This window comes from Gigantopelta aegis, chromosome 4, assembly GCF_016097555.1.
Source record: "Gigantopelta aegis isolate Gae_Host chromosome 4, Gae_host_genome, whole genome shotgun sequence".
NCBI lineage: Eukaryota > Metazoa > Mollusca > Gastropoda > Neomphalida > Peltospiridae > Gigantopelta > Gigantopelta aegis.
Genome location: NC_054702.1, coordinates 47,541,920 through 47,565,597, shown reverse-complemented (window position 1 = coordinate 47,565,597; position 23,678 = coordinate 47,541,920). Strand labels below are relative to the sequence as shown.

General features: G+C 34.8%; 1 protein-coding gene across 1 annotated transcript in view; it reads left to right on the top strand.

Annotated features, from left to right (window-relative positions):
• Nucleotides 1-22,463, top strand: part of LOC121370636 (RNA polymerase II-associated factor 1 homolog) — a 32,815-nt gene extending 10,352 nt beyond the window's left edge. Inside the window, exons 2-13 of the mRNA XM_041496003.1 lie at nt 974-1,066; nt 3,644-3,765; nt 4,580-4,646; nt 7,791-7,892; nt 8,402-8,507; nt 11,307-11,375; nt 11,844-11,947; nt 13,713-13,829; nt 14,421-14,546; nt 17,212-17,314; nt 19,304-19,379; nt 19,695-22,463. Of these exons, the coding sequence (XP_041351937.1) occupies nt 974-1,066; nt 3,644-3,765; nt 4,580-4,646; nt 7,791-7,892; nt 8,402-8,507; nt 11,307-11,375; nt 11,844-11,947; nt 13,713-13,829; nt 14,421-14,546; nt 17,212-17,314; nt 19,304-19,379; nt 19,695-20,056 (1,447 nt within the window). The 3' untranslated portion in view covers nt 20,057-22,463. The remainder of the gene's footprint in view (nt 1-973; nt 1,067-3,643; nt 3,766-4,579; nt 4,647-7,790; nt 7,893-8,401; nt 8,508-11,306; nt 11,376-11,843; nt 11,948-13,712; nt 13,830-14,420; nt 14,547-17,211; nt 17,315-19,303; nt 19,380-19,694) is intronic.
• Nucleotides 22,464-23,678: the final 1,215 nt, after the last annotated feature.

Below are 23,678 nucleotides of genomic sequence, written 5' to 3'. Positions count from 1 at the left end.
ATCACAGCAACGTGTATATATGGTTTATTTTTCAATATAAAATAAACCACCATTGTCAAAGTGTTGAAATAACTGTATTATATTTTGTATATAAATTAACCCACATACTGAAATAATAGTCGGAGTGTTTTCTTGTTTAATTGGTATTTTCTTTCCGTGGCCTGTACCTGTGGTTCTTGATTGGCAGGTGTATATTTAGACGGTCCCTAGACACTGTGTCTAGACACACTAAAAAGACGCGCGTCTTTTTATTAAGATCACAGGGTATTGTGTGATAACCTCAAATCGTAATGGATTTTACCAGCTTTATTACTGTAAGTAATTCTGTAAAACTCTTGATTAAGTAGACTTTCCCATCTAAAATCACAAAACTGACCAATTACGTAGTCCCAGAGAAAAGAAAATTATCACCTGGGTATCGTGAGTGGTCGTTTTTGCTCGAACGTATCCTACCAATAGGCCTAATAATATGCATTTTTTCTTTGGATTTTTTAAAAGAAAAAAATACTATAACTTCATTTCGTTATACTGATGCAAATTGAAATATATTTAGTTAAATAGTTTTATTATACTATCAAGTCATTTATGTTGTTTTACAAGTCAGGTTGATGAAAGCGAAGCGCCTTGTCGTAAATTAGAGCATTAGTTTACACTGTGCATAATAGAGAAGTTGGACCTGAGCTGACATCACTTCGCCCCAAGCTATACCACTGGACGGCACAAAAAAGAAACAAAATGGCTGCCCCCAGTTAGCAGGAATAATCAAGTTTTTTTTATTAATTCTAAAATTACCCGTTTTTCATTTGTTAAAGTGTCAGTATGTGTTGGTGGTCCGGGTATGCATCTTTCCAACACATAAGGCTCTTGTTGGAGTTTAGTCTACCTTTAAGGACTTTTCCATACCATTGTTTTGGCTTCAATATTTTTTCATGCTGGGTTGTCATTAAACATTTGATCATTTAATTCTATTTAGATCCGAGCTGATTGCACGAGTGAAATACAGCAACACACTGCCAGATATTCCATTTGATCCCAAGTTCATCACCTATCCATTTGAATCAAACAGGTACAGTACAGTTATTGGTGGCTTTAAATCAGAAACAAATTTGCATGAAGTAAACAAAGTCTTGTACATGTAGTTAAACAGAAAAATATTTTGTGTTATATTATTCAAGCCCTAATTTAGAATTGAAAAACGAGAAGTAACTTCTCCCTTGCCAGGAGAACGGGAAGACGTTTGATAAAATAAGCGAAGTAAACATTTATTGTCACATTTTATAATGTTTCTGCGTTCATTCAGAAAGGTATTGATTTTACTCTGATCGAATCGTAATATTTCATTTTTAAAAACTACTTCCGCTAAGCCATTTTGTGTAAAACAAATGAATATTTTCATTAAAATATGATAGTATTATGTAACTGATAATTAATGTGCTGTTGTTGTTATGTTAAAATAGAAGTAATAGTTAGTATTTTATGTTATTACTGAAATAAATCTGGCAAGGAACCAAATGACACTTGACTGATCATTGCAAATGATTCAACGTGTGTTGATATATATTCTCGCTACACAGTAAAACAAAAGACCGACATTGTGTTTAGTGACGTATGAGAATAAACAAATCAATATCTTTGACATCTTTCATGTGATTTTTGTTTCTTAATTGGAGTAGGTCCAACATATTACAGCAAATTTGACTTCTCAATACTGCTAATAACTCAGTGAGCTGACTTCTCAATACTGCTAATAACTCAGTGAGCTGACTTCTCAATACTGCTAATAACTCAGTGAGCTGACTTCTCAATACTGCTAATAACTCAGTGAGCTGACTTCTCAATACTGCTAATAACTCAGTGAGCTGACTTCTCAATACTGCTAATAACTCAGTGAGCTGACTTCTCAATACTGCTAATAACTCAGTGAGCTGACTTCCGATGAAAAAAAGGTCCATTGGTCAGCTAGATTAGGTCTTGGTTACTTGTTTGTTTCTGTCTCGTAGTAGACTGCTAGATTAGGGCCTGGTTACTTGTTTGTTTCTGTCTCGTAGTAGACTGCTAGATTATGAACCTGATTATTTGTGTGTTTCTGTCTCGTAGTAGACCTCTAGATTAGGGCCGGGTTACTTGTTTGTTTCGGTCTCGTAGTAGACTGCTGGATTACGAACCTGATTATTTGTGTGTTTCTGTCTCCTAATAGACTACTAGGTTAGGGCCTGGTTATTTGTGTGTTTCTGTCTCGTAGTAGACTGCTAGATTAGGGCCTGGTTACTTGTTTGTTTCTGTCTCGTAGTACCTGATTAGTTGTGTGTTTCTGTCTCGTAGTAGACTGCTAGATTAGGGCCTGGTTACTTCTTTGTTTCTGTCTCGTAGTAGACTGCTAAATTAGGGCCTGGTTACTCGTTTGTTTCTGTCTCCTAATAGACTGCTAGATTAGGGCCTGGTTACTAGTATTTATTTGTTTCTGTCTCGTAGTAGACTACTAGATTAGGGCCTGGTTAATTGTTTGTTTCTGTCTCCTAATAGACTGCTAGATTAGGGCCTGGTTAGTTGGTTATTTCTGTCTCCTAGTAGACTGCTAGATTAGGGCCTGGTTACTTGTGTGTTTCTGTCTTCGTAGTAGACTGCTAGATTAAGGCCTGGTTACTTGTTTGTTTCTGTCTCCTAATAGACTTCTAGATTAGGGCCTGGTTACTTGTTTGTTTCTGTCTCCTAGGGCCTGGTTACTTGTGTGTTTCTGTCTCCTAATAGACTGCTAGATTAAGGCCTGGTTACTTGTTTGTTTCTGTCTCCTAATAGACGTCTAGATTAGGGCCTGGTTACTTGTTTGTTTCTGTCTCCTAGTAGACTGCTAGATTAGGGCCTGGTTACTTGTTTGTTTCTGTCTCCTAGTAGACTGCTAGATTAGGGCCTGGTTACTTGTTTGTTTCTGTCTCCTAGTAGACTGCTAGATTAGGGCCTGGTTACTTGTGTGTTTCTGTCTCCTAATAGACTGCTAGATTGAGGCCTGGTTACTTGTTTGTTTCTGTCTCCTAATAGACTTCTAGATTAGGGCCTGGTTACTTGTTTGTTTCTGTCTCCTAATAGACTTCTAGATTAGGGCCTGGTTACTAGATTAGTAGACTGCTAGATTAAGGCCTGGTTACTTGTTTGTTTCTGTCTCCTAATAGACTTCTAGATTAGGGCCTGGTTACTTGTTTGTTTCTGTCTCCTAGTAGACTGCTAGATTAGGGCCTGGTTACTTGTTTGTTTCTGTCTCCTAGTAGACTGCTAGATTAGGGCCTGGTTACTTGTTTGTTTCTGTCTCCTAGTAGACTGCTAGATTAGGGCCTGGTTACTTGTGTGTTTCTGTCTCCTAATAGACTGCTAGATTAAGGCCTGGTTACTTGTTTGTTTCTGTCTCCTAATAGACTTCTAGATTAGGGCCTGGTTACTTGTTTGTTTCTGTCTCCTAATAGACTTCTAGATTAGGGCCTGGTTACTTGTGTGTTTCTGTCTCCTAGTAGACTGCTAGATTAGGGCCTGGTTACTTGTTTGTTTCTGTCTCCTAGTAGACTGCTAGATTAGGGCCTGGTTACTTGTGTATTTCTGTCTCCTAATAGACTGCTAGATGTCATCTCAGTTCACCATGTGTTTGTTTTTCCAGATTTATTCAGTACAAACCTACATCATTGGAAAGGTCATACAAATATGACCTCTTGACAGAGCCTGACCTCGGTGTCACTATTGACCTCATTAACCCTGATACATACAAGATTGATCTGAATGGTAATTGGTTTTATGATTTAAAAATGCACAATCTAGATGACATGAAGTTATTTTCCTTTGTAACTTTTCATTTATGTTATGGTTGTCACAGTAACAAAAAAGTGCTAAAATTTACACTAAAAACCCACACCAAAAATAATTTCATGAGGGACATAAATTTGATAATAACTGGTACCGAGTTTGTTATTCTATTTATTACCTCAGCTATTTTTTTCTGTAAAAGCCTTTATTTTTTACACACATGCATGAAGGCCAACACATATAGAAACGATGTATACTACTTTATGCACTGTTCTGAGAATTACTATAACTTTGTAATTTATTCACGTTCATAGATAATTTTTAAAAACAAAAGTTCTTTTTATTCTGCTACAAAATCTATAATGAAATGCATTAAAATGACATTTTGTTATAAATTTAACACCAAGAAACAGAGCCGTAAACGCAAACTTGTTCAACTACATGACGTCATTTTGTGTGCTTGCCAAATAGTAATGATGTCATATTTAGTACCGACACGGTCATTGGTTTGTAAGCATCAAATTGTCCCAATAGTATTGTTCGTTAGACCAATGCAGAATATTTCTCACTGAGAAAATATGTAAAATATGTTTCTTTTTATGAGTGACTGCTGGGGTAATAAATATATATATTATTAATCTGTTTATGCAAACTTTGCTAAGCAGTTTCTGACATTAAAAATTAAGCATGAAAATGTGCTTGAAAACCTTGTTTTGAAGATATATTTGTAAGCCATGTCATAGTTGACTTTGTGCTGTGATTCACACATTTATTAAGAAATCTTGGTTTGTAGCATATCCAGATCCTGAGGATGAGAAACTGCTTGAAGAAGACCACAGCACACCGCAGGATTCCATAAGGTTTGTTTGACGGAAATCCATGTGATATGTAGCTCAGTGGTGAAAAGGAAAGGAATATCTGTTTAATGCATCCCAGCACCTTCATTAGTGAGTGGTTATACCTGGTGTCTTAACGTGGTCATTGAGACTAGGTAGACATGTAGAGTGAGAAAAGACACCAGCTGCCACCACCTGGCTATCAGACATGAAGAAAAGCATTTAACTTATTCAGGGCTTCTAGATTATGGTAGCCCCACTCCCATGGCTAGTGATATTCAGTGTTGGGCTAGTAAATAGCTACTATTGCCATGCCCGATGGCTAGTGAAGAAAACAAAAAGAGGTCAAATGTTACAGTTAAGTCTATTTTGTAAATATGAATATCCTGGCCCCACTCCAAGTCATGATGTTAGTGTTTTTAAGCTTTATAACCCTCTTTAGGTGTCATATCTGATCATTACTATTATTCAGTAGCATTTTATTAACTTAAAGTAAAGTAGGGCTAGTGAATTTTAAATTGTGGCTAGTAACAAAAATTAATCACTGATTCCATCGCTAGTGGATTTTATAAAAATTCTAGATGCCATGACTTGTCACACTATTAAATGTCTCATTTCACTAGCCATTACTGGAATAATATACAGGTATATTTATTTAGCCGAATCTTTCGCTTATGGAATCTAATGTTAAGTTAATGATTAGTTTATGAACCATATATTAATATATTAAAGGAGGGGACAATTAAGGCATTTGGCCTGGTATGCATATTCAACAATATATAATGCACATTATTGCTTAATATCAACAAGTAAATCGTATAGTTAATTAATAAAACGGTTAAATGTGACGGCTATTATATATATCGGGTGCAGCCATTTTGTACCATCCCAGTGAATACACGCCCTCTGGCGATCTGGTGGTTACGTAATACCTAACGTGTCACGTCAGGAATTAGTCTTCGACCTAAAGAAACAAAACATACCTGATTATTGCGAATGCATCGCAATGTTCTATAATAATAGCCATCCCAGTAAGCCAGCAACAATTATATATTATATTTCAATACAAAATAAACGACCATTGTCAAAGTGTTGAAATAACTGCATTATATTTTGTACATAAATTAATCCATGTACTAAAATAATAATCGGAGTGTTTTCTTGGTTAATTGGTCTTTTCTTTCCATGGCCTGTACCTGTGGTTCCTGATTGGCAGGTGTATATTTAGACAGTCCCCAGACACTGTGTCTAGACACCCTAAAAAGACGTGCCTCTTTTATTAAGATCACAAGGTATTGTGTGATAACCGCACGGATATCGTAATGGACTTATCAGCCTTCCTGCTTTATTACTGTAAGTAATTGTGTAAAACCCTTGATTAAGTAGACTTTCCCATATAAAATCACAAAATTGACCAATTACATCGCCCCAAAGAAAAGAAAAGTTTCACTTGGGTATTGTGAGTGGTCATTTTTGCTCGAACGTACCCTACCAAAAAGCCTAATAATATGCATTTTTTCTTTAGATTTAAAAAAAGAAAGAAAAATACTATAACTCCATTTCGTTATATTGATGCAAATTCAAATATATTTTGTTAAATAATTTATTATATTATCAAGTCATTTATGTTGTTTTACAAGTCAGGTTGATGAAAGCGAAGCACCTTGTCGTAAATTAGAGCGTTTGTTTACACTGTGATGGACAGAGCTGACGTCACTTCGCCCCAAGCTATACCACCGGTCGTCACAAAAATGAAACAAAATGGCTGCCCCCAGTTAGCAGGAATAATCATGGGTTTTTATTAACTCTAAAATTACGTGTTTTTCATTTGTGAAAGTGTCAGTATGTGTTGGTGGCCCGGGTATGCATCTTTCCAGCACATAAGGCTCTTGTTGGAGTTGACACTCCTTTAAGAAGACTATCCTGAGTCTGTTGCAACATATTTTTAATTAACAGGTCGTTTTCATCAATTAAAAATACATATTAAATACTCATGCAACTATGCTTCCTATTGACCTGATAACCCCTACCTGATAATTCGAAGTGTTATCGTGTCACTGGGAAATGAGTTGTGTGCATGACGGATGTTTGCTCAATTTTGAGGTAGATTGTTTACTCATTTTTCAAACATCCATTTACAGCAATAATTGTTGAACTGCATAAATAAATGTAACATTTACACTTCCTGTAACATCAAATTACCTCTTATTTTTCAATTCTCCATTATTTGCTCCCATTCGGAACTAGCCAGCATTTGAATTAAACATTTTGAAACAAAAAAGCAAGTAGCTTCCTGCAAAGAATGTTTACATTGGAACAGCATCTGACATCACAGTCACTAACAGCCAGTGATGTAGATCTTCTTCAGGTCACACATAAACTTGAGTTTATTTTCACAGAAGAAGGTATAAAAATTGTAATGTTGTAACACAACAGACTGAAATATAATCAAAGTATTTTATTTAAAATTTGGAAACATAACTTTTAGGCTGGCTATGCCATTCCCAAGATGCTTTCGGGCACCTGCTATTGTCCGATTTCTGGTAGTAGTTTCTACACGATAAAACTAATAGTTTCTATACCGCCTTTGACTGAAACATATTACAAAAATATAGCTTGAAAGGGGTTGCATGATAAAAAAAATATCAGGTTACTATGTTTTGATATCGTGGTTATTTGGCTCAGTTCAATAACGGTGTAACAGGTTCGCTGAAACTCGCCTGTTACACCTTTATCTAAACCTCACCAAATAACCACAATATCAATATGTAGTAACCTGATATTCTATATATATATATATAATGTATGTATTGTCATCCAAGGGTGTATAGCAACCCAAAGTGTAATTTACCTAAATAATGTCATTCAGAGATGAAATATATTGTTGTTGTGGTTTTTTACTTCACCTATGGTTTCATTAGTACATATATTTATAACAATTTAAATAACTTTTGATGTAATAACACATTTATTGAATTGTTAGTAAACATATTGTTGTTAGGATGGTGAGCCAGTTTGTGTCACCATGGTGACATGGGGTGGGCAGCTAAAATCCACCTGGAGAAAACTCCATTGTTTTCAGGAAATACCAGTAGCCAGTGGTGTTTACCTTTTAAACATGTAATAACTGAATATCATTTTTCACATGTATGATACCTTTCCTTCCAGATCCCGCCACCACAGGGCTAATGTGTCCTGGCTGAGAAAAACCGAGTATATTTCCACTGAATACAACAGGTTCCAGCAGAAATCTGACCGCACTGAGATCAAGTAAGCAGTAAACATATGTCACAAGTAAACATCAATATGTTAGAGGTAGATTTAAAGACGTCTTATTGGTTGTTTCATGGTGAAAACCTAAACGCCTAAGCTGTGAAATTAACACTACCAACGGTTATTGCTCCATAACATATAAGTTAAAATTGTAAGCACAAATATATAGTAACTAAAGTTGGAAAAAACATTTAAAAAAAATTTAAACATGTTTTTTGAGGATAGTAAAGAAATTAAGTATTACACTTGTGCCCGTTTACCTCACAACTTGTCATTTCAAAATGTATCAAAATTACTTTTAATACATTTTCAATAATTGATAAGATAATAAGAGAAGTGGCATGAATCTACAAATATCTTTGTGTGTTTTTCATTAATAATTCTGCCTTGTCTTGACAGTTCAGGTCTTTCAGTAATCACATTTCTTGTAATATGGTTCTGGTTTTATTTCTAGCAGTACTTGTTGTTTGTCACATATTACATACTGTGTTTGTTTTCTCCAAAAGAGTTGGCTTTAAGATGAAGCAGAATATGAAAGAAGAAGATGTCTACAAGGACCGAGACACACAGATCTGTGCAATCGAGAACACATTCAAAAAGGCTGACATCCAAGTGAGATCTTTTTCTTTTTCGTGTTTTTTTCTTTGTGGGATACTTAAGCAGGGTTTTTTCCTGTATGAACAGTGCCTCTTGATCTAGTCCTTTCCCCAAATTGTGATGAATAGTAAGATCTGTTTGAGAATGGATCTCATGGGTATGGTAGGCAGCCATTTATTTAAATTTCTAATTCTATCATTCACAAAATAAATATTATTTAAACCAACCATTCAAAGAAAAAACCTGCAGCACACCCACCAAGCATAAGATGATTAGAATATGATAACCTCCTTTACAAGTGATCAGTTCTGGTCTTCTTCAGTGATAAGTTAGTACCAAGCATCCTTACCCCATCACAAATGTTTGTTTTCCATCAAAGGGTTGTAATAATCAACAAACACAGACTATTACGGTCTGTTACATTGTTTGTAATAATCAACAAACACAGACTATTACGGTCTATTACATTGTTTTAGCAACTTCATTAAACATTCATTAAGAGTTGTAATAATCAACAAACACAGACTATTACGGTCTGTTACATTGTTTTAGCAACTTCATTGAACATGCATTAAGGGTTGTAATAATCAACAAACACAGACTATTACGGTCTGTTACATTGTTTGTAATAATCAACAAACACAGACTATTACGGTCTGTTACATTGTTTGTAATAATCAACAAACACAGACTATTACAGTCTGTTACATTGTTTGTAATAATCAACAAACACAGACTATTACGGTCTGTTACATTGTTTTAGCAGCTTCATTGCACACTCACTTTTAGACCCAGTACTTTCACCATTCCATGAATTTAAATAATGGCACTTGAGAAGATAGTTACCATCTAGTTTGAGAAATAATGGACCCACTTATGTCACAACACTGCTTTCAGGGAATGGTAGGTATATGGTATGGATTGCCACCAGTGATGTTCACTTGTTGGAAAGACAATGACTGGAATGTGGGGTAGGGTGGAAAGATGTCAACATGTGAATATTACCAGAACAGTATTATCAAATAGTGAATTCTTCAATAAATATTTATATAAACCGTAATTGTTTTACATAGTAAGGTGTCTCATGTCCTCTCCCCCACCCCCCTTCCCCATGTGATCAGTTCTGGGACATCCCATATTTTGTAGTCATGGTTTTCATATTTCCAGGAGTCTTGATCTTATACAAAGATGCTTTGATAATGTGGTGTTTGATTTCACTCATTTATCCATGATAAGAAATGACTATAATTAAATGGCTTCACTCTTTAGTAGAGGGTTGTGGGTGCTTCTGTTAACAGTATCAGCAAAGTCCGGTTATCCATGATAAGAAATGACTATAATTAAATGGCTTCACTCTTTAGTAGAGGGTTGTGGGTGCTTCTGTTAACAGTATCAGCAAAGTCCGGTTATCCATGATAAGAAATGACTATAATTAAATAGCTTCAGTCTTTAGTAGAGGGTTGTGGGTGCTTCTGTTAACAGTATCAGCAAAGTCCGGTTATCCATGATAAGAAATGACTATAATTAAATGGCTTCACTCTTTAGTAGAGGGTTGTGGGTGCTTCTGTTAACAGTATCAGCAAAGTCCGGTTATCCATGATAAGAAATGACTATAATTAAATGGCTTCACTCTTTAGTAGAGGGTTGTGGGTGCTTCTGTTAACAGTATCAGCAAAGTCCGGTTATCCATGATAAGAAATGACTATAATTAAATAGCTTCAGTCTTTAGTAGAGGGTTGTGGGTGCTTCTGTTAACAGTATCAGCAAAGTCCGGTTATCCATGATAAGAAATGACTATAATTAAATGGCTTCACTCTTTAGTAGAGGGTTGTGGGTGCTTCTGTTAACAGTATCAGCAAAGTCCGGTTATCCATGATAAGAAATGACTATAATTAAATGGCTTCAGTCTTTAGTAGAGGGTTGTGGGTGCTTCTGTTAACAGTATCAGCAAAGTCCGGTTATCCATGATAAGAAATGACTATAATTAAATGGCTTCACTCTTTAGTAGAGGGTTGTGGGTGCTTCTGTTAACAGTATCAGCAAAGTCCGGTTATCCATGATAAGAAATGACTATAATTAAATGGCTTCACTCTTTAGTAGAGGGTTGTGGGTGCTTCTGTTAACAGTATCAGCAAAGTCCGGTTATCCATGCTATTCCTAGTGAAGTAATAGCTGCATGTGTTTGCAGCAGGATGTACCGATAGCTCATTGGTAGATTGCTCACATACATGTAGGACATAGGATCAATCCCCCCACGGTGGATTCCATTAGGTTATTTCCCATTTCAACCAGCAAATATTAAAACAGGCCACAGGATTTCAAACTTTATGAGAAATTTTTTCGGTTCCATGCCTTATGATCATGGAAACCATCGGAAACTGTTTATATTATTTTTGTTGAATAGTTGTACTCAATATAATAATCATGGGAAACGAAATTTCGGTTTCGTGATTTTACCAACACAGTACCAGAAATGATGGTTACGGTGAAATCTGAAGGCCTGTTAAAAGTCATGTCATGTCTTGGTTTCCAGGGGTAAATTGCATATGAAACGTCCTTGTTATTAATCGCAATAAGTAGTTTGAAGGCATCAATCTTTTCTGTTGGTCACAAATGTTGCCACTTAATGTGTTGAGGTGTCAACAAATGATTGTTTTCCTTTAAACAAAAATATTTTAATTTAAAAGTGATTTGAGCTGTCACTGCACTGTAATTGGTGTTGTTTTGGTATGATAGTTCAGTAGAAGCCTAGTTTATTTATTACTTCATTACTACTTATTCTTGAAGATGATTATTTGTTACATTTCTATTTAGATCATGAAACACTACAGTAAGCAAAATGTCACACCAGTTGAAGTGTTGCCTTTGTTTCCTGACTTTGAGGTTGGTTATATTTCATTGTTGAAAATCTCTGTTTTACTTACACATTTTGAAATTGTATTAAATTGCTAACTATAATCTGTTTTTTTAATTCTGTATATAACATGTCACTTGTTTATAAATATGGGTGGGATATTGCTCTGTGATTGAGCAGTGTGAAAAGGGTCACGGGTTCGATTGCCTTAATTGGACTGTTTTTCCAGTCCCAACCAGTATTACATTATTGATACATCACCGGCTATGGTATGTATTGTCTTGTTTATTTAAAAAAATCATTTTCATTTTACATGTGGATTTTAAATTCTATCCCCATGTTAAAAATGTTTTTAATTATAATGAATTTTTAATTTTTAAAAATAAATTAGTCATGTATTTTATAGCACACAAAACAATGTAATTAGATGATAATCCAGTTTATGGTAGGCAAGAAATTTAATTACATGGAATTGTATATTTACATTATTTTTGTAGCTGTGGAAGCATCCATTTGCCCAAGTTTTGTTTGATTCTGATCCAGCCCCTAAGGGAAGACCTTTGCCAGCTCAGCATGAGGAAATGTCACAAGCTATGATTCGGTAAAGATCCATTTTTAAATCTAATTTAGTTGTTAATACCGGTGGTTTTTATTTAAACTTGGTTTGTAACCGATTTATTGCATTGTATTAAATTTTAATGAAATAGTACAGGAACTAAAGAAGTGCCGACAGTTTTGGACCAATTGGTGATCATTAAAAATATTGTTTAGCTCAAAAAAAAATTTATTTTGATTATATAGTGGGTTTGCACACATCATGGAAAACTTAGAAAGTTATGGAATTTGAGATTTAAAAATCCAGGTCTGGAAAACTGATTTTCAAAACAATTCATGGAAAGTCATGGAAAATAATATTGTTTCTGCCTCTCACTCCACCCTAAAAAAAAAAGTCACCTGAAGATAACCTTTTAATAAAATGTATAATTGTTAAATCAGTAAATCTGATCATTGTCTAGAAGCACAAGTCCTGAACTGGTTCCGGTTACCATTAGTCAGTTGACTGGTATTTGTTTTGTTATTATAGCATTATGTTGCAAGCGTAATGCATTGGTTGTACGACTGGTATTGTAATGCTTTTATGGCATTACATTACACATGTAATGCATACAACTGAAAAACAGTAAACTGTTCTTTGCTGCCTAAGTCCCAAAACAAACCAAAACTGTGTCTGGGTGTGGCAAATATGGTACCAGTCAAAAATGAAGCACACTAAATCGAATATGTACTGATGTGAACTATAGATCTGGCAACAGACGACATAGAACATGCACTATATTTTCACATTGCCAGAATGGCAGCTGCAGCCTGTGTGAGCCATATTTTAATGATTTGTTTTTTTAATAAACAACAGGAAAGATATATATTAACCAAAGTAGGATGCTGAAAATTATTGGTGGTGTTTACCGAAAAAACTATATCAAAAGATATGAGCACAGTTAATATATATTGAAAACATGTAACAGTTACAGACCCAGACATCAAAATATACCAAAAATTGTGGCTTTGTTTGGGTTTGTTTTGGGCCTAAAATAATTTTAGCAGTGATATTACTGTTTTTAATACAAATATCTGCATGTACATGATGTACAAGTTCATTTTTAAAATTTAAACGATGTTGTTTGGGTCATGAAAAGATCATGAAAAATCAACTTGAAAAAGGTGTACGAACCCTGTAGTACAATATGAAAAAGCTTTAAAATAATTTCTCTTCGTACTTACTACTCACAAAATACAATTATGACTTACAAAGGCATATATTCTTGTAGATCTCTTGATACCCAATAGCTGATATATCTTTGCACTGAGGTGTTATTAAACATTCTATTCATTCATTCATTCATTCCATGGGCGGATCCAGGAAATATTTTTAGGGGGGGACCAAAAAAGAAGGGCACATTGACTCGTCAAAAGGGCACCTTACTACAAGTTTTGATATTTACAATTAATATGAATTCCTACAGTTCTACGTCATAATATACTAGCAATAATGAAGTAAATTGGCGTCACTCGCGTTAGAACCTCAATGGGGCCCCATTGAGACTCAATAACACAGACACATATCTGCAAGCTTGCGCATGTACACGAAAATCTTGATTTCATTTATCTACAATATAATTATTGTTTACTTAAAAAAAAAAAAATTCTACAAACAAAAAGGGCACTTGAACATTTTTGAGGGCACTTGAACAATTTTGGGGGGGACGCGTCCCCCTGGTCCCCCCCCCCTTGGATCCGCCCATGCATTCAGACCACCAAACAATTTAATAAAGTATTTCAGCATTTCCCCAAACTTCTCTTTACTTCAGAGGTGCAGTTGATGAAAGTGGAGAACAGTTTGTGGCATATTTCCTGCCGACTGATGAAACTCTCGGCAAGAGGAAACGAGATACAGAGGAAGACGTTGATTATGTCCCAGATGAAGAGTAGGTCAACTCAGATTTTATTTATATTATCATCACCTAATTATTTATTCCTGAAAAAAAAGCAGATACCAAAGCATAACCATTAGATATTGAACAAGCTTCCATTTCATCACTGATAATTATTTCATAAAGGACATAAATTTGATATTAACAGTAGCATAATATCCTTTTTATTATTTTTAATGCTGTTTTAACAATGTGATTTGTGTGATTTGTAAGGAGCCATTCACAGTTAACAACATTTGCATGTGTGTATAAACCTTACTCTATTTTTTTACATTTTAATTTGGGTTTTTTGAAACCCCCTTTCCCACCTAAAAACTCACATCAAAAATATTGATTTTCTAAAGAATATTTTTATAAAAAAATTTTTTTAGTTAAAAGGGTACACTGACATTAACCTAGTTTGTGAAAATGTTGCTAATAATTGTGATGGCCCCTAAATTATAACATATTATGTTTATCATGCAGTTACAAACATGGATAAGGCTACTATAAAACAATAATTTTACTTGTTTCATGTATGAATGTATTAAAAGTTTGTGTTGTATATACCTGTATGCTAAGTGTTTAACAATGTTTTCCTTGCAGGTATGATTATATGTTGGCAAGGGAGTATAACTGGAATGTAAAGAACAAACTTTCCAAAGGATATGAAGAGACATATTTCTTTGTGATTCGAGACAAAGGTGTTTACTATGATGAACTGGAAACAAGGTGCTTGTTTTTAAATCTCATTCAATGTATATTACAGTTTATCATCCATTGAAGGCTTTTGTAGGAGATATCGATGGCACTATAATTTGTGATATCTCCTGCAATATTCTCCCAGTGACGTAACAAAAGAAGCGATGTTTCAGCGTTAAACCTATCATTAGTGATGTCATGCCAAATGTTATAGGATAACTAGAATTTGCTATTAATTTTTATATACTCGTCTATGATGGGTCGTATTATGGTATGGCGTTCATCTGTTAACTTTTTCTTATCTGGACCATATCTTGGATACAGATGAATACATGACCATCAAACCTCACATGTAGGAACAACTTGAGATGTCGCGTACTATTACTAGGTCACTGTAACCTACTTTTCATGGTCTACTGCACATAACAGTAAATCCTTCTCCAGACAAAATCTTGCATACATATGCATACAGGACCATCAAACCTCACATGTAGAAACAACTTGGGATGGTGGTGTGTCGCATACTATTACTAGGTCACTGTGATAAAAAATAAATCAAATAATTTGTCTATATTCTATACCTGTAACATATTAATTAATATCTATGGATTTGCATCAAAATCCTGATGGGTGTATCATGTACCTCACCAGTACTCTTGTTTTAATATGTAAAATATCAACCTTGTCAGTTAATCGGTATTTGTCTTGGCAGAGTCTTAGGAGTGTAATAAATACACATAGTGGCGAATACGATACATATCTAGTGATTTCCCTAGAAATTTGGCAAGGCATGGTAGACCAAACACTTTTGGTGCATTTCCACCAGTTTCGGGGCACTTGTATTTCATTAAAAATACACAAAAGGTGTGCGCTACCACAGCTTGTTCTGAATGTGCACGTAAAACCCTATGACATGACATGACATCTGGGGTGTTTTTATTTCAAATTCACAACTTTCTGAGGCTGCTTCCAAAAATGTAAGTTCCAAGTTTGGGAATCCACCCTTCTATCAATAATCTAGACATACTAATGCAGCATTGACATCTGAACTGATGCACAATCTCTCGTCATATTTCTCCTCAACAATGATATCTGGCTCGATTTCAATATCATGTTGAACATGTGTAATTTTAATTACATATTCACAGCAGAACTTTTTGCCAGGAACTACTTGTTTGGAGTATTAACACATTTGTCATATATATCTGAGCTCACAACATGTAGAGTTTTAGTCCTTGGTTTTGCATGGCAGTTCCATGGATCTGAAAAAAAAATCTTCAGTTCTGAAGGTTCCAAATACTTGGCTTACTATATAAACTACATGTATCAAGTCTATCAATGACAGGACACAAACAAATTTGAAAATGTTTTAATTAGTTACAGTACACCAAGGACTGATTTATTGCATGAGTTACAATCTAAAGTATCACAAGTGTTTTAGAATAGTATATGTACACTTACATGTTTGGAAGCAGCCTCAGAAAGTTGTGAATTTGAAATAAAAACACCCCAGAATTTTCACCATCGTTTTAACTTGATGAACATGTGCTTGTTTCGGGTTCACACTTTGGGTTTAAGGGGTTCAGAAACTTCTACCTGGAGTTAACTGTAGAACAGTATCTATGGACTAGGTTTCCATAGAATGAGTGCATTCATTATAACACATGGAAACTGATCAGTTAGGGGCCTACATTTTGTAATTATAGTGTATATCATCTATAGTTGAGGCTTGGGGTATATACTTAGAACATTCCAATATTTGCTATATTCACAAATTTGCCATAAATCGTGAATATGGGCATGGCTCAAAGTTTTTTAATTTCCAAATTTAATTATTGTTCAATATGGTCAATAGTATGTGTGTGCCAAATTTCAGTAACATTCAATGTCTGCTCATAGTTAGTAGGAATTATCCTTAACGGGGTAAGTAGTACTAACTAAATTGAAGTTAAATTGCATTGAAAACGTTTTTTCAATTTGCTTTTGTGGACTACACCTTTAGTTCTGTTATATTTTGTAGAAAACATGTTGGGCTATAATTTTGACCAATTTTCATTTTAAGGTCACGATTTGGCAGATTTGGAATCCTTGGGCAATTTCCATTCCAGAGATGCCATTCCCGACCAGTGGTTACTTATTTATGGACGTTCAAATATAGGGCCCGACTCGCCCAATTTTCGTGATTTTTGCCAAAAGGGGTGGGCTGTAGCACCCAAACCGCTGGTCCAATTGAGCTCATCTTTGAAAATTAAGCTTTGTCAGACAAAATCTCCCTAGAAACCAAATCAGAGGAGGTGGGGTTAAACCCATTGGGTGATTTGACACGGAATGACCCATTACATACATGTATTCGGTTCAGTAAGTGACAAATGTAACTACGATACAGATCGCTGTTCACCGATTATTCAAGTATATCGTTACACCCCTGTGGAGCCTTGATAAGTACTGATTAACATTGACTCGGTTGATATTTTACATATTAAAAGACACTTGTAACGAATCCTCTATTTAGCATATCTGTAAAATCCTGTTCCAGATATTTTGTTAATGATTGGCAGCTAGCTAGTTATCCTGGGATGGATACTGTGATTTATTGCATCTTGAAATATCCATCTTCAATCAGCATAGTACAAAAGCCTGCTACTCGGATACTGCAATATGTAAATCACTTGCAGGGTCTATGTTCTATTTTTAGAGTGCGTCTAAGCAAAAGAAGAAAGACAGGAGGCGGTCAAGTAGCTAAATCGAGACTGGTGATAAAGCACCGTGATCTCAATGAGAAGGAGATCAGTGCACAGGTATGTTTTCTCTTTATTTACACCTTTCTCAAAGAACAATTTATTAAAGATGCAGCCTGAAAGACGACTGTTAAATCTTCTTTCATTTCATCTACGCAGAGCAAAGATCAAATTTGTACTGACCTCAAAAGAAACGTGTTTATTTTTAAATATTTGAAGCATCAGAGTAAGTCCATTTTTTGCACACTATCTGTGGAATGTTTCCTCATACATTACATTTGGGATGTTGCAGGTAGTTGGGAGAAAAGTTAAGTAACTGTTTGTTAGAAATGTCATTGAAAACATTTAAATTATTTATATTTAATCTATATATATTAACCCAGGTATCTCTGAACAAAACAAATGTGAATGGATTATGCCAGGCTTGGGGAAAAGAAATTTTTTCCCAATTAGGGACTAGTTCTCACATTTTGAGTCCAAAACTATCTTTTTAAATGTGTATGCTGTGATTTTTCTCAGTTGGAAACATCTGTTTTTATTATTGGGACAAATTATGTTTCTTACACACCTGATAGTGAAAACATCATTCGTTACTTTGATAACACATACCCGGTACTAATAACACATATATATGTAATAACAATACTATCCAATGATTTAAAAAATCAGCTTTCACTTGATAGATACATTTTAAAACAACTTGTAAGATAAATGGTATCTATTGTTGTAGTAGTCTCTATTTATTGTTGGTGTTTTTACAAGTGTTTATTTGCTTCAGTTGCATAATGTTCCCCCTCAGTTGGTTAGTTTCTCGGACAGTAGATGGTAATAAAAATGGTGAATACACTATTTGTATAGCTTTCAATCTGGATATGCTCTGGCATCAGTATTTTATACTAGTACATGTATGGTAAAAACTAAGTATAGTCAACATGGTAGGTCTTTGAGACATCTATGATTATAAAGTCTGCCATAAGAATATATTCCCTGTCGATTAAACTGACATGATACTGGTACAAATCAACTGCCATTGCACAATAACAGCTGCTGAGCTGTTCATGAGATAAAACCGTTGTAAACAATAACACTATTCTTGGTGAGAAAGCTACAAGATATTAAACTCCAATTGAAAGAAAAGATCCAGAGTTTGCATCTGGTCACAATCGTTGTCCTTTCTCAGCAGTAGTTTTGTTGCAATTAACACATGTACACCGTCTGTTTCAGTGTAATTTGACACTTGAAATGACATAAAATGTATTGAAATAATCTAGAAATGTATTTACTGTTGACAGTGTAGTGTATCCATTAATTATAAACATATATTACTGTCTTGAAAACTAAAAACAGTTGCAACTTCCTTTCTTTTCTTTTTTGTTATGGAAGTTAAAATCAACCATTTTTATTCCTTTTTTATTTTCCCTGTTAAATTTACATATTTTTAGTTTGTGTTCACCGATGTGATCAAACATATTTTAATATTTGTTTAATTGCCGATTGGTAAGGCTTATTTTGTCAACACAACACAGATATGATAATTAATGCTTCGTAGCTTTTGTTTAAAAACAACCATGGAAGTAAAATTGGCTGTTTTCAATGGGGTATAATTTTCAGTGTGGTAGTGTTTTCAGTGGGGTATAGCTTTCTATGGGGGTATGGTTTCTATTTAGGATACTTTCAAATGCAAATACCAAATTTAGTTTTTGTCAGAACAATGAAGTGTACAGACTTATTTTTATGTTGAATGTTGTTCTTTATTTTGATAGAAATTATCAAACTGTGTTAAGCAGTTATGTTTGTGTTGAGTATTGTTCTATTTTGATCATGATATCAGATGGATAGAAATATAAAAAAAAGCATATGTTGACCGTTAGTTTTATTGTGATCGTAGATATAAAGGAAGTCTGTGTTGACTGTTTTATTGTGATCTTAGAGATAAAAAAAGTCTGTGTTGACTGTTAGTTTTATTGTGATCGTAGAGATTCTGTGTTGACTGTTAGTTTTATTGTGATCGTAGATATAAAGAAAGTTTGTATTGTGTGTATTTTGCAGGATGCTCGTCTAATGATGCTGGAACCTACACAAGAAGAAGAGGAAGAAGAAATGCAGTTTGACAACATTGCTTCAGGTTTCTTACACATTGCTCACTTTACAAAGTTAATTTTAAGAGGAACCAAAATGACAAAGTTTGTCAAGTGAAACTAATTTATTATAATGGAGTCATTTCATCTAATCAATAACAAGTGTTTTGACTGGTTCCTCTCAAATCAGATTAATTTAACGTTAAGTGCAAAACACCAGGCTACAGATCATTGCATAACCCAGCAATGTGCTTGTTTGAGTTGTCGGGTCTTAATGGTGTAAAGTTGTACTGTCTTGTAACTTGGCTTGTACAAAGAAATGGAAAAAGGAATGTTTGTTTAATGGTACCTCTTATTTTCAGACCAAGAATTCAAGACCCCTAGCGACAAGGGTGATAAGAGTGACCAGGAGGATGACCAGGCCAGCGTGAAGTCTGGAGCGAGTGGTCGCAGTCGAAGCCGTTCACGCAGCAGAAGTAGATCACGCAGTCGGAGTCGCTCAACAAGTGGAAGCCGTTCTCCTAGTCGGAGTCGGAGTCGAAGTCGGAGTCGGAGTCGGAGTGGCAGCAGAAGCAGAAGTGGCAGTAGGAGTCGAAGCAGCAGTGGCAGTGAGAAGGGCAGTGGGAAGGAAGACAGTGGCAGTGAGAGTGAGGCAGAAGACAAGGAACGTAAGAAGGAAGAAGAGGAGATCTTCGGAGCGGCTAGCAGTTCTGATAGTGATTGAACAAACCAAACTCTGCAAATGCAATAAAACTGGTTTACCCTCCATTGGCCAGTGTTCACAACTGCTGTTATTAGGGAAATGTAAATGAAAGTGCTTGGATTTGTGGATGTTAATTTAGCAAGTGTAAGTAGACACATAAAAGTGAAGCAGAATATATTGCATATGTTTGGAAATTCATGGTTTTATCTGAGAAAAAATAAACCAAATTAAATGCACAAAGATAGTTAACATATTTCAGTAATTTAGAGATGAAATGGGTGGGTTTAGTGGATACTATTACTGTGTTTCGTTGTTAACTATTAAATCTTTATAGTTAACAACCAAACACAGTGATATTATCCATGTTCTAATACTACACCTAGAGTATATGAGTATCTGTAAAAAATGTTATTATGTTTTATGAAAAACCTAATTATCTATTCTCCTTACTCAGTGAAAACGCTTATAGTAAGTAACAGTATGACATCATATTTCTTCTTTCTCTTGACTTGAGAGTGAAGCAAATGGCAAATTTATCAGTATTTGTAGTCTATTTTGAACATGATTTATTGTAATACAAGATACACACACACACAAAATGGTTTGCTGTTAATATTTTTGTGGCAATACGTATGGATAAGATTGTAGTTTATATTTGTGAAGCGGTGTTTCAACTTCATGTTGACTTTTACTAACATATTTTCACATAAATAAAATAATATTAATTTACGAAAGGGCAAGTATCATTTGTGTAAGTTTTTAAACATTTTGCAATATTTTAAAGCAGTTAATAATTTAAAATTGCGTTTAAAAAATTGATAAGCAATTCCATCTTGTCTTTACAATTTGATTGTCCCAAAAAGTATGTTCTATTACAAAACTGGTGGAAATTTTGACCTGGGACAAGGCTTGATTCAAAATTTCTATCACTGAGGGTGTACTTTTTCTATCCCACATGACCATATGATGCAGTGTTTCTCTCATCCATTCGGTAAATAATCTCTTATTTTACATGAACAGAAATGTTTGAAAATGTAACTTTTTCATTAGACTATTTTATCATAAATAAACTACACTATTATATTTGCTGTGTTTGTTTCATGTGTTAAATATAATATAACACCACAAATTAACAAGACAGCTTTTATAATGAAGGTTTTAATAACACAATATCAATCTAAAACTTGTGTGGTGACCTTAGATCACGAACTTGCATTAATATCACTTTTTATATTACCAAAGTCGTCATACTTGTTAGTTGCAATCATGCCCACGACAGATTTAGAGAATACTCGACAAGCTACTAGGCAATACCATTTATCTTGCACTCATGAATTGATGTTGTCCTTTCCAAGCCTGTGTAAGATAAACGGTATTGCCGAGTAGCGAGTTGGGTATTATATTTATTACCCATTATAATACCAATTTTATCATTTTATTGAAGATTTTCAAACAATACTGTTATTGAAAATAAGTTTGCAAGTTGAGAACAAGAGATAGCATTGTGTCATGGCTGTGAAGTACATATCGCTGATGGCGTAAGTTAGTTGTTGACATGACTGCCACCATGACACTCGATTAACCACTGCACGCATTAAATTGATCAGCCTATAGTGAAGCACTGATTATGACATCAAAACTTAGGGGACGATTTTTTTTTTCTTTCCTTTGTGAAAGATCATTCTTCTTTCCTTACTGCTCTCTGCCCATATGGGTAACTATCTTTCATGGGATAGCTCTGTCCTATATACCTAAGGATGAGAGAAAAAGTCATCTTGCAGTCTTTAGCATACACCGGCAACCCTGGCCTGTGGCCGTCTACATGCAGTTGATTTAGGAACACGAGTGATTGTTAACGTTATGAAGTTTCTTAAATCTGGAGCTACTTTATGTTGCACTCTAGGTCATCAGGCTCCATCTATTCAGCGAAATGGTGGTCTTTTCTTTTTCTTTTTTGCCTAAAATCGTCTCAAGTCACCGAGTTACTAATTAGTAATGAGACGTCCAAGTTGCCATAATGGACAAATTCCAATTCCAGAAACGAACATTTGACATTAAGACACCATCTTGTTTAGTATTATAGTGTCGATCCATGTCGTCAAAGAAATAACAGGTTTAACTGTATAACCACTTGACATCGTGAAACCATTGCTCACAAATGTGTGGACTTACGTGGTGTACTTTATTCCTCTCCTTGTAATAAAGCTATGGCTGCTACTTCTCAATTTATTACATGTGTAAAATTTGTATGATTTTCTTACAATGAGCCAACACTGTATACATGTCCATCTCTGTCATGTTAATGGTTTTCACCTTCATTTGCATCATCACTAATGTTGAATGTCTGTAAAATAACATTAATTTCAGCATGTTCATTGTTGCATCACAATATGGTGTAAATATTAATAAAATAAAAAACTTTAAATGTTTTGTTCTCGAAGTGAGTGTTTATAAAAATGTTTACACTGGAACAGCATGCACACTATATTAGTGGCCGAAGTCCCAAGTGTTCGGTATGGAGATGATAGCGGACCCATTAATTCACTTGTTTAATTCTCAGTTTTATGAAAATAGATTTGCTAAGGAAGGATATTTGACATGTGGGCTGAACCAATTATGGGTATCGAGGCATACTCACAGAAGTTTTATTTTGTATTATCACAATCCAATTTTCCAAGTGAACAAACTAGGCAACATTCCATTTAATTGAGATACCTCCCATTTTATTTGTACAGTGAAACCCCTCGGGACCGGAATTCTCTCAGGACCAGACTCTCTTCATGGTTCTGTAATTTATGCATCTTTTAACAATAAAGCTGACTTCTCTAAACCAGAAACTTCTCTAAAGTGAACACCGGTCGAATAATTCAGTCCCAAACTGTTTATTTAGTGTAAATGTTCCTCAGAAAACCGGACGATCACACTGTTATTAATCATTATGGCTCCATTAATTGTTGCATTTATTGTCATTTCGCCATCTTCGGCTGCATTACCTGACCTTATATCAATACAAACTCCTCTGAACACCGGACAAAATACTTGGTCCCTTGGTGTCTGGTTTATCTGTCTTTAGTAGTTGCATTTCACAATTCTTTTAAAGAAAAAAGAAAAAAAAAAAGACTCACTCCACACAAAGAGAGAAAGAAAATATGACATAATAATATGACTCTTTGTTCTTTAAACTAGTAGTTGTGATTTTATTCATCCTGCAGTGTAAGCCTATGAAGGTAAAACAAAAATGTTTTACAAATTGATCTATGTTGATCATACTGTTCTCTGAAATGAGTGCCAAGATATAGGTTGGGGGGAGAGATTTTTGTGAAGTGTCCTCTAGATGTAGAAGTGTTATTTCACAGACAAGCAAATTGTTATCACAGTAAAACAACTTCTTTTTGGATGAAATCATCTTGGCTCTACATACTGTATACGTATGGATAAAAGTGGGTGACGGGGTACTGACATTGGTCCTAGGGTTAGGGTTGCTCAATAGTTTAAAATGGTGGCCCCCATTCAGAACATCAGCAAAAACCATATACCGTTTGGATATAGAATGTGGGGAAACATCTCAAACACTGTACAGATGATTCAAAATCCTCAATTCTGGATAAATTTCTGTACAAGTGCAGCTTTTTTGTATGCAGCA